Source organism: Toxotes jaculatrix, chromosome 2 (genome assembly GCF_017976425.1).
Source record: "Toxotes jaculatrix isolate fToxJac2 chromosome 2, fToxJac2.pri, whole genome shotgun sequence".
NCBI lineage: Eukaryota > Metazoa > Chordata > Actinopteri > Toxotidae > Toxotes > Toxotes jaculatrix.
In genome coordinates this window covers 14,177,772-14,189,144 of record NC_054395.1, presented here as the reverse complement: position 1 = coordinate 14,189,144, position 11,373 = coordinate 14,177,772, and the positions used below count along the sequence as shown (strand labels likewise).

The window sequence follows — 11,373 nt, the reverse complement described above, 5'->3', positions numbered from 1 at the left end:
GTGCAGTTTCTTTGCAGTATCTGATTTCATATATATAACATAATAATGATTATTAGATCATAAAATATAATAATATAATAATAATAATAATAACAAAACAACAACAACAACAACAATAATAATAATAATAATAAAAATCTACTTTCTTGTTCAACCACTTTTAAAAAAAAATATTTGGCCACATTTAGCTGTCAGTGTTTTACTAAAGTGAAATTGTGAGTGCTGTGCTTTTCTTTGTAATGGAGTACATTGTATTGTTTTTTCAGGATTTGAGCATATTCCTGCACATCTGTGGGCTAAATCCAGCCAAAACGCGCCGAAGAAACGTTATTAGATTCATCAGAAATGCCCTGTGTATTAAACGCGAATAAAGTAGGTCATCATGTTTAAAAAAAAAAAAAAAAAAAAAAACATCCAAAGCAACATTAGCAGAATATAATTCCCCGTGTGCCTGTACTGTATAGAGCCTGCAGCAGCACCCAGAAGTGAACAAAGCGACCCGGAAGCGGTGGTCCGACTGGAGGCAGGCAGAGAGAACATCAACCTTTTATATTATAGCTGTACTCGCAAGACAATATCTGCAATCAGGACACAAGGTATTTGTGCATGTCTTTTCGTGTCTTCACTGCTGTGCATTTCTGTGATACGCGATAGAGGTCCAGATGCGTGCATATTATGCACAAAATGCAATCGCTGTCCTTTGATTCGTTCAAAAGTTGCAGAATGTGTAAAAAAAAAAAAAAAAAGCAGCCCTAAAAGTGCAATTTGGTTAAGATGGCACAGCGTCTGTCGAGCCGAGAAGGCATTGTGCGCCGGTTATATTTTGACCTTAACGCATCGGCACGGTCGTTTTAGTCGATGTGGTGTGTTTGGGTCGAGCCTGCATCTTGTCCGTTTCCGTGGTTTTTTTTTTTCTGTGCAGGGCATGGTTGTTGTAGGAAGTGTCAGTTTTTTTAAGAGGTGGGGAGGCCGGGCTATTCAAACCTGCAATTCGCCGTAAACAATCATTCATGCCTTTGACACGATAAACACACCTTTGTGTCCGCGGCAGCCGCTTCTTATCCACAAGCACCCTCCTTACGACAAGACGTTCATGCTCCTAAAAATTTTTTTGGGGTCTGCAGAATATGGCGTCCCGCCTTATAAAAATAAGGCTGCCATTTTTGTTTCTCTTTTGTCTGGAAATGTTTTAAGAAAACTGTCTGAGAATGTCTGAGTCGCAGCGGAGAGGGTCGATCCGTACAGTCCCTCTGTCAGTGTGAGCCCGGAGGGTGCTCACAGACAGAAGACATGTCCGAAAAGTCAAAAGAATGGAAAGTTTTTTTTTTCCCTTTCTTTGCGTTTATCTGAAAAAAATTTAAAGCGACGTGCACTTATTTTCAGGAATTCACTCTCAGACAAAAGGATCAGAGGGGGGCTAAACGGCCGTGGCTCTTCACAGCTCTGTCCCTGTTTTTTATTTATTGCAAGAGACAAAATATTTCTGGGTGACGTTTATTTGTTTGACCCGTGTTGACTTAAAGGTTGGGATCGTGCACTGTAGCACTGAATTCTAGGCATAAATGTGACATAGCAATGTTCACACTGTTAAAGATGAGCTTTCACCTCATTATCCCTGTAACAGCAATCGATTTATGACGTTATTAATAATTATTTAATTAATTAATTAGATCTCCAAGGTGACTGCAGGCGCCCAAAACGCTTTAAAATATCTTAAATGCAGTGACTGAACCTCGGGTTTTCTCCAATTCTACATTTCCAAGGTCAAGTTAAATACAGTTTTACAAATTTTCATTTACTTGTCTTGTTTTTTTTTTTTCTGTCAAAAATATTTGATTTAATGAAGTTTTAATAAAAGCCCATAAAGCCCCAAAGCCAGCACAGCATTTACCTAAATGTGTAAGCTTATATATGCTTACACTTTCTTTGGGGAGAAAAGGGTCTTTTCTGGATTAACCCAGCCTCCTTTTACAGTCATTAAAAATGCAACATTGGTATTTGTCCTAAAGGAAATTAAAAATAGGAACAAATATGTAATAATTCAAGCCCTATAAAATTATTAATAACTTTTATGAAGCTGCCTATTAAAAAATCCTCCAGTTCCAACTACGGAATGCTGCCTACATTATGTGACCCAAAATCTGTCTTAGACTAATTTATTTTTGGTCATATGAAGGTCTTATACAACTTTCTGATAACTGCAGATACAGTGTAAGAAGAGTTTCTTAACAATGTCTCTCCACATTGGATAAGTGGAGCAGTTTGAAATTTTAAATTGTGCTTAATGCATAATGCTAAACACTGAAATGCATGCACAGCTAGTTGGTCAATGTGGCCGAAACTAATGAACTGCCAAATAATATGCTAACGTGGAACTAAAGGAAAATGCTCACCCTTTCTAGTGTTGCCATTACACCTGTTGGTTGTGGGTAGGGTGTCATAATTTTCATCTCTTCAGTTCCAGTCTGTTACATTAACACTCTTTGCCTACAGATTTTGTCTTTGAAGATTTAGACACGTTGCAGCTTGAAAAACAAACAAACAAAATCTCTGACCCAGACCCTGGCAAATTTGCAGTGACATAACAGCTCATTAAATGTAACTTGACTTTTGAATGTGACTAAAATAAATGTTATTCATTTCAGGATGGCAGAGCCTCGATTTAACAACCCGTATTTCTGGCCGCCGCCTCCATCCATGCCAGGCCAGGTAAGTTCACTCCTAACATGTAATTACTGTGACATTTCCACCCGTTCACTGCCATTTGTTTCCATGTGTGAATGTCTTTTCAGCCATTCAGCACCAGTCCGTCACTGAAACTAACTCTCAGAGAGAGAGTCCGTCACAGTTCCTTCTTGTAGATTAAAAAAAAAAAAATATATATATATATATATAAATATAAATAAACTTGCACTGTGTGCTGGTCAGTGTTTTCCGGGGCATGAGTGACATTCACACACGGTGGCTGTTTTCTGTTGAGCATGACCCGTTAACCCTTTCAGCTGGATAACCTGGTGCTCATTAACAAGATCAAGGAGCAGCTGATGGCTGAGAAGATCCGACCCCTTCACCTGCCGCCTACCTCCACCCCTTCCCAGCAGCCTCTGCTGGTGCCCACCTCGTCCCCCGATGGCAGCACTCAGCACGGCATGCCAGTGCCAAAGCCCCAACCGCAGCAGGTGCCGGGCCACCACCCGCAGCCTCAGGGCTCTGGACAGCCGGACATCGCTCTGCATGCTCGCTCCGCCTCAAGCTCTGGACCAGGTAGCCTTCATTGTTTGCAGTCCTGGGTACTGAACCTCAGTACACATTGAATACAGACCCAAATGTGTCACTTGCATCAAGTATCAAAAAACTGTCAAGTATCAAAAGTTAGCATCACCTGCATGGTGAGATTTTTAGTCTTGTTTATTCTTTCTATTCTTTGATCAGACATATTCTTTTTAAATCAGGAACCTTTGCTAATTTTAGACTGTGTTTTATCTAGGAGAAGTCACTGTATGGCTGTCCTTGTCAAGACAACGCAAATGCATTGAGGAGTTTGGCATGTTTTGTTGAATGAAAAAAAAAACATTTGTTTTGTAAAGAAACAAATGTATAGGAAGGGTATCTGTACTGAAACACAGCTACCTTGTAAAATGTCAAACATTACTCAGCCCTAGCTGTCTTTAGACTTCTCTATACAGTGAAATCAATGAACTATCCATAGCTATGACATGTACATAAAAGGTCTGACCTCAGGTTTTTATACAGCAATTGACAGTAAGGTTGTGAGGGTCTCTCTGGACGACAGCTGTTGACTTCGCGTTGTGTGGTGTTCTTACTGCTCACTGATTAAAATGCCATCACCTGACAACTTCCAGATGGAAATATGGATGACAAGGCGGCAGTGAAGGCCAAAGGATTGTGGGAAGACTGGCACATGAGACAGCTTGGCGAGCAACCTGGCCGGGTCAACCATCGCTCAGGTACTGCAGTCAGTTAGTCTCTGTGGTCTGTTGGCACAGGGGGGAAAAAAAATCTGCTTTAAAACCAGGAAAGGCGTGTAAAACATCACATACGATATTGTGTAGAAGATTTTCCTGAGGCTTAAAGTGAGGCAATAAACAGATCAGGTGTTCGAACAACGCTTAGAGAATAATACGGAGAGACGCAGATTTTGGTTTTCAGGTTGTGGTTGGTAGCTGCTAATGAGGCCACACAGACATGGGTTTATGAAGATTAGTACACTGATTAGTAGAAATCAAAACTGAAAACAAAACACTTTTAGCACTTTTTAGCCTATTTACTACAAACCATGTTTCCTTGCTTACATGTAGCCATTTGGCAAACTGTGCTTCTCTTCTTTAGAAATTTCAGTGTATATTTTCAACTGTTCCAGGCAGCTGTTAGTTTTCATTCATTTCTGTACTCAAAAAAAAAAAAAAAAATCAGTTAGCAGTCTTGAAACTTGAAACTTACAATACCACATGAAATACACTGGCAAAGATAAGAACAGACTTGATATTCATTGTGATGGATTTCAAACTCAGGCAAGTTTCAGGAGTAAAAAAAAAATATATAATTATATACTTACTGAAATGAATGGCAGCCAAGTTTTGAAATATATACCGAAAAGTCTAACACTGTGCAGCATGTATTAAAAAATGAATCATCAAAAAAGAAAAGTGCACATGATTAATAGTTAAATAGCTAGAACATAAAAAACACTGGTGCACTTATTAAAAGAATCAGAGGCCTCTCAAGTCATTTGAAATGCTATAGGTAGTTGTTCGTTTTAAAGTAGTTCTGGTTCCCGCCTCCGCAGGTCTGGCTCCTTCATCCCGACCCGACAGCCATAGCACCTCAGAGGCCCTGACCCCCACAACTCCAACCTCCAGCAGCCAGAACCGCCTGGGCGGTGCCCCCTCCGTGAACATCATCTCTGGGCTGGCTAGTGGCCCCGGCATGGACCACATGAAGGCTGGAGGCCTGGCAGGACTGTTGGGCCCCCCACCCAAAGCACCCCGGGGACGGAAGAAGATCAAAGCTGAAAACCCATCTGGTCCTCTGCTGGTGGTGCCCTACCCCATCCTAGCTGACCAAGGCTGTGTCACTGTTGCACCCAAAGAGGGAAAAACCTACAGGTTGGAAACAGAAAGATTCGGTTCTGGCTATAAATGTTTTTACTGCATCACAGACATTTCCTGTTGGTATCGGTCATGCAAAGCGAATTCACAGATTTAATTGTGGTCTGCAAAGGATCAATAGGCATTTTTCCTGAGACACGTTTGGCTTTAAGTAGACTGTAGATGAATGAGATGCGCTCTTCTTCACTGAGACATCGATATGAACCCAGGCTTCACTCAGCGGACTGTCAGTTGATCTTTTTCCCCCCATTATCACCTGGTAAAACATGGGAAATTTCTTCTTGTTCTATTTTAGTTTCTCACGAGGCATGGCAGTTTTCAGAGGCATAGTCACGTCATTATCTAAAATGGTCCGACTTGCCAAATTTAATTTATTCTCAGTTTTTGTTTTCCACAGTAAAACCTTGTAGAAAGACTGAGCTTGCAAGACTTAGACTTAATTTGTGAGGTTGGCATGAGGTACACAGGTCTGTGGGAATTTTTAGTGACTAGGCGAATACTAAACTGTCACCTACTTCTTTGGAACTCTGCTCTGACGTAGGCTGGTAGTCAGTGATACTGCTAGTGTGGATATAGAGTATGATTCAGAATTGGTCATGTTTTGCTTTATTTGTTGCTGAAGTGTTCTTTGGATGGAGACAACAGTGGTTTGATACTTTAAAACATGAATGGTGTTATGCTGTTTAGTCTCTTTAAGGCTTTACTTATAGAAAATTAATTAATTCAGCTAAATATATTATTTATTTATTCATTCATTCATTCATTCATTCTTTAACATGATTTGACCGAAGCAGCCTGATCTGATCACATTTATGTATCCCCCCCCCCCCCCCCCCCCCACCCTTTTTTTTTTGTCACAAAGATGCAAAGTGTGCCCGCTCACCTTTTTAACCAAGTCAGAGATGCAGATTCACTCAAAGTCCCACACAGAGGCCAAACCACACAAGTGTCCCCACTGCTCCAAGACGTTTGCCAACGCCTCCTACCTGTCTCAGCACCTGCGCATCCACCTGGGGATCAAACCCTATCACTGCTCCTACTGCGAGAACTCGTTCCGTCAGCTGTCACACCTGCAGCAGCACACCAGGTCGGTCCAGCTGTGAACGCAAAGAAGGGAGATTTAGTTTATTATGGGGGAAAAAAAATAAGCACTGAGGAACAGCTGCTAACTCAGTGACTGGTCTGTTAACTATACCTGAGCAACTAAAAGCTAACGTTCAGTGGTGACAAATACATAATCTGTACAGCATTTTGAAAGTCAGGGTTTTTTCTCAGCAGAGAATTTGTTTATTGATGTCTCGTCACAACCTCATTCATATCCTCAGGAAATTTGAAATAGTAATTTTTTTATCTGCTTCTTCTTCCACAGAATCCACACTGGCGACAGGCCTTATAAATGTGCTCACCCCGGATGTGAAAAGGCTTTTACCCAGCTGTCTAACCTCCAGGTCAGTGCATAGTAATAATAATTATGATAATGGGGTAGACAATTACACAGTGACAATTTGGAATGAAAGTATAAACAAAAGGTAAAAAGGATTTAAAATTGAATGGTCTGTATTTTTTTTTCTGCTCCCAACAGTCTCACCAGAGGCAGCACAATAAAGACAAGCCGTATAAATGTCCTAACTGCTACCGTGCCTACTCAGACTCCGCATCATTGCAGATCCACTTGTCAGCGCACGCCATCAAAAACGCTAAGGCCTACTGCTGTAGCATGTGTGGCCGGGCATACACCTCAGTGAGTAAAACCTTTGCTTATCCGTTTGTTATCTCAGCATGACTTGATGGCCTTTAGTGATTCTCTCTCTGTCTCACTTGGTCTGAAATTACCTGTTTCCTGTTTGTGAAATTTCAGAGTTTCAACAGGAGCAAAAACATGCTTAATTTTAATTTTATCACAAACATGAAAAAGAACTACTTTCAGACCAAGAATATATATATACACATATATATAATTCATTAATTAATAGGGCCCACTTCTCATTTTGGCTTATGGAGATCTATCAGAATTGAATGTCTTTCTTGGATTTTCCAGTTGGATCAAAACACCTCTCATCTCCAAATATCTCTTTAAACCCAGACTTCTGTAAATTCACCAATTAGCAAGCACCCAAAAAGAGATAACTGATCTCTGAAAACAAATGCTGTAGTGTTTGTGGTTGAACTGTGTTTTCAACCAATCACACTGTTTTGGCTTTAGTATTACAGGGCACAACTACAAAGCTAAAACACCCAGAACAATATAGTTTTTAAAATTATTGTCAATCAATGTCAGTGCTGTTAAAATTAAAACTTCTTCTTAGTTCTTGCTCAAGTTAAACTTTTGTGCCTCTGACTTATCATATTGGCTTCTGTCATGTTTTACAGGGTAGATAAAACATATTTGAGTTGATATGTGAGACAAGGGCCAAATGACCTGAGACAAAATATAAGTTACGGCAGTAATGTGATTTTGGACCATCTGGTGTGTTTGCAGGAGACCTACCTTATGAAGCACATGTCCAAACATACAGTGGTGGAGCACCTAGTGAGCCACCAGTCGCCCCAGAGGACCGAGTCCCCCAGCATCCCCATACGCATCTCCCTCATCTGAGCTCCCCAGCCTCTCAGCACCAGGTTGGATTCAGAGTGTACATTCGGCTGGAGCCGAGGCCCTGCACCCACGGCCATCTACATAAGGCTTACATTAGCATTATGACAGCTGACATAGAGAGCATTCAGAAAGTATTCAGACCACTTCACTTTATTCACATTTGGTTATGTCGTAGTCTTATGCTAAAATCATTTACATTCATTTTCCCCTTCATAAATCTACTCTCAATACCCCATCATGACAAAGAGAATTTTAGACATTTTTGCAAATTATGTCAATGTGACATTTCAGGAAAAACTGAAATATCACATTGACATAAGTATTCAGACCCTTTACTCAGTACTTAGCTGAAGCACCTTTAACAGCGATTAAAGCCTTGAGTACAACGCGACAAGCTTTGCACAGCTGGATTTGGGGATTTTCTGCCATTCTTCTCTGCAGATTCTCTCTGTCGGTGAACAGACACTTTCAGGTCTTACCAGAGATGTTCGATTGGGTTCAATCAGGGCTCTGGCTTGGCCACTCAAGGGCATTCACAGACCTGTCCTTAAGACACACCTGTGTTGTCTTGGCTGTGTGCTTAGGGCCATGAAAGCTGAACCTTCAGCTGAGTCTGATTTTCTGAACACTCTGGACCAGGTTTTCATTAAGGATATCTCTCTATCTGTATTTTCTCCGTTCAGCTTTCTCTCAACCCCATGAGCAGTTTCCCCATCCCTGCTGCTGAAAAACACCCCCACAGCCCGATGCTGCTCCCACCATGCTTCACCTTTGGGCAGGTGATGAGCGGTGCCTGGTTTCCTCCAGACTTAATGCTTAGATTTGAGGCCAAGCAGTTCAGTCTTGGTTTCATCAGACCAGAATCTTGTTTCTCACAGTCTGAGAGTCCTTTAGGTGCTTATTTGCAAATTCCAAGCAGCTTTCATGTGTCTCTGACTGAGGAGAAGCTTCTGTCTGACCACACTGCCACAAAGCCCAGATAGGCAGAGTTTCTGCAGTGATTGTTCTCCTGGAAATTTCTCTGAGATCTCTGGAGCTCAGCCAGAGTGACCATCAGGTTCTTGGTCACCTCTCTTACCAAGACTGTTGCTCCGCAGTTGGTCTGGTGGCCAGCTCTAAGAAGAGTCCTGGTTGCTCTAAACTTCTTCCATTGAAGAATTATGGAGGCCACTGTGCTCTTGGGAACATTCAATGCAGCAGAGAGTTTTCCTGCAGGCAGTTCCTTTTGCTCTGGTGAGCATTGTCAGCTGTGAGACCTTATATAGACAGGTGTGTGCCTTTCCAAATCATGTCCAATCAGTTGAATTTGGCACAGGTGGACCCCAGTCAAGGTGTAGAAACATCTCAAAGATGATCAAGAGAAATGGGCACCAGAGCTAAAATTTAAGCGTCATAGCAAATGGTCTCAATACTTATGTCAAATGATATTAAAGTTTTTCCTTTTTAATAAAGTTGCAAAAATTCTGTTTTCGCTTTGTCGTTGTGGGGGTTTTGAGTGTAGACGGATGAGATTAAAAAATGAATTTACGATCTTAGCATAAAGCTGCAATATAACAAGATGTGAAAAAAGTGAAGGGGTCTGAATATTTTCTGAATTTCACTGTAAGAATTAAGTGCTAGATTCCGTAAGTGGACTGCCTCCATTCGTCAGGCCGTCTATCAAAAAAGAGCACAGCGTTATTTTGGGAATGTAACAACACAGCTAGATGTTGTCCAGAGGATCGAGTGGCAAAGAATGTCTTGCGTCAGATTTAATAAGCACTTTCGTAAGCGTCATGTAAACTGCCGGATGCATTGGCCATCAGAATGTTTTAGTTAGGTTTTTTTTTCCCTCTTCCATGAAATGGGTTCCCAAAATGTGCCAGATGATATTTGCCCTTATAAAGAATTGAGAAAGTAGAAAAAAAAAAATGTTTGCTGGGTGTATTCTGGAGACATCCAAAGATAATCTTAAAGCACTTTTAGGCCTTCTGGTTTTGGCTCAAATTGTTTCAATCTTGTTGGATGGAAAATGCCAAAGGGCATTACTTGTGGCAGCTAAGAGTACTGACTGTGTATAAATAACGGTCTTTTTCTGTTATTTTCTTTGCTTTTACAGGGTCGTCTAAATTTGAAGAAAGGCAATCGGTAGATGACAATTTAAACATTTAATGATTGTATTAAGAAGTATTATTGACTTGGGGTGGCAACAAAAAGAGAGCAACATGGAAGGGAAGAAAGATGAATGTTTTTTTTTTGTTGTTTTGTTTTTTTAAATTTCCAAAATCTTTCACTCCGTATTTGACATTCACCTTTATGGCACCTTTACGATCATAACATATGATCAGAGAAACACTGCTTTTTACATTACGTTTTTCCTCACATCCCATTAACTCGTGCCATATTTGAACTTTGTTGAGGTTTTAAGTGAAAGCAAATCTTGTAATAGTTTGTGTGTGTGTCTGCTTTCTCCATTCAGTTGAGCTTCGACTTTTATTTTCTTAGTATTAGAAGTATATGTTGCAGAGGTTGAAAACATTGCACATGCATCAGTGCCAGCTCTACTCTACTCAGCCCTACTTTTAAATACACTTCAGCTGAAATCAAATTTTACTCGAGTGGTAAATTTTAAACCTAACCACTGGACCAAAATGTGAAGTTGTTGTACTCTGACCCAGTTAAGATTTTTTTTTGTCTTTAATAAGCTTTACCCATTTGAAATAAACTGCAGTATAAGTCATATTTCATAGGCCTATATTATGAGTTTATGTGGAGGTGATGCTTCTCCTTTTGATTTATTTTTTCTCCCTAGTATTCTTTTTATTGTACACAGTATTGTTTGATGTATTTTTACTGTAACTTTAACCTCCGGATGGTACTAATAGGGTACCCTGTGTTCTTCAGGGCACTTCAGAAAAGGTGCTACAGCTAGATGTTATGTTTGAGATGGAACTGAGAATAATGTAAAATACATATACAGTATATAGTATGTTTTCAAAAGTATAAAAACTTATTACTCAAGCCACTGGCCTGAAAACAGACATTTACGCCAACAACAGACCCTGCCTCTTCAAGTTAACTCTCTCTTTTGAGATAATGGGAAAATGTACATGTTGCTGTACTGTAAACATGTTACTCATTTATAGTACCTATTTTTAAGTTTTCATAAACATGTTCCATTTGGGTTTTGTAAAAGTTTATGTATGGACTTACTGTAATTATTTTAGTCTACCCGTATGTTATTAATATTCATGTTTTATATCATTTATTTACATGTAAGCCTTAACTGTTTTATCATCCCATTTCCATTACTCTGTATTGTGTTCTGCAGTATTCAGTTTTTTTTTCCTTCCGCATGGAGTTCCTGAGCTGTAATCTGTATGATAACTGTTTAACCCATGTTCTCTATGAAAAGATACTGTGTAGATTTATTACACTTTTTCCTGTCTTGCATTGTGGTTTCATATACAGTTTCTAGACAACAAAATATGCACAGCCAAGACTGAGAAGTTAAACTAAGGTTATCAATGTTTAAAAAAGGAAAAAAAGCTTTGTATCTTTACCTTGTTTAATAAACAGACTGTTACAAATTCGTCACTGATAGCTTGATTTACTAAAAAGTGTACCTGACAATAAATTTGTTTTTTTTAGAGAGCAAGATGGAAGAGA

The 11,373-nt window shown here is 39.9% G+C and overlaps 1 protein-coding gene across 3 annotated transcripts; it reads left to right on the top strand.

The window, feature by feature from the left end:
• Positions 1-505: 505 nt before the first annotated feature.
• On the top strand, positions 506-10,801 carry znf362b (zinc finger protein 362b). Of its 3 annotated transcripts, XM_041061571.1 has the most exons (10): positions 506-596; positions 2,646-2,709; positions 3,003-3,264; positions 3,864-3,968; positions 4,808-5,126; positions 5,992-6,216; positions 6,499-6,577; positions 6,712-6,870; positions 7,609-7,748; positions 9,824-10,801. In XM_041061571.1, exons 2-9 carry the CDS (start codon positions 2,647-2,649, stop codon positions 7,723-7,725), a joined length of 1,329 nt encoding a protein of 442 aa, XP_040917505.1. In that variant the 5' UTR covers positions 506-596; position 2,646; the 3' UTR covers positions 7,726-7,748; positions 9,824-10,801. The 3 variants fall into 3 exon arrangements, with proteins under 3 accessions (XP_040917505.1, XP_040917513.1, XP_040917495.1); XM_041061579.1 differs by having other exon boundaries at positions 3,030-3,264; positions 7,609-10,801; XM_041061561.1 differs by having other exon boundaries at positions 7,609-10,801.
• The last annotated feature ends 572 nt before the right edge of the window (positions 10,802-11,373 follow it).

What these genes read in the sequence shown, in the direction of transcription:
- znf362b (XM_041061571.1), top strand. Translation starts at nt 2,647, where the DNA reads ATGGCAGAGCCTCGATTTAACAACCCGTATTTCTGGCCGCCGCCTCCA. An exon ending in CTCCATCCATGCCAGGCCAG is followed by an intron (nt 2,710 to 3,002) that starts GTAAGTTCACTC and finishes TAACCCTTTCAG; the next exon opens with CTGGATAACCTGGTGCTCAT. An exon ending in GTGGCCGGGCATACACCTCA is followed by an intron (nt 6,871 to 7,608) that starts GTGAGTAAAACC and finishes GTGTGTTTGCAG; the next exon opens with GAGACCTACCTTATGAAGCA.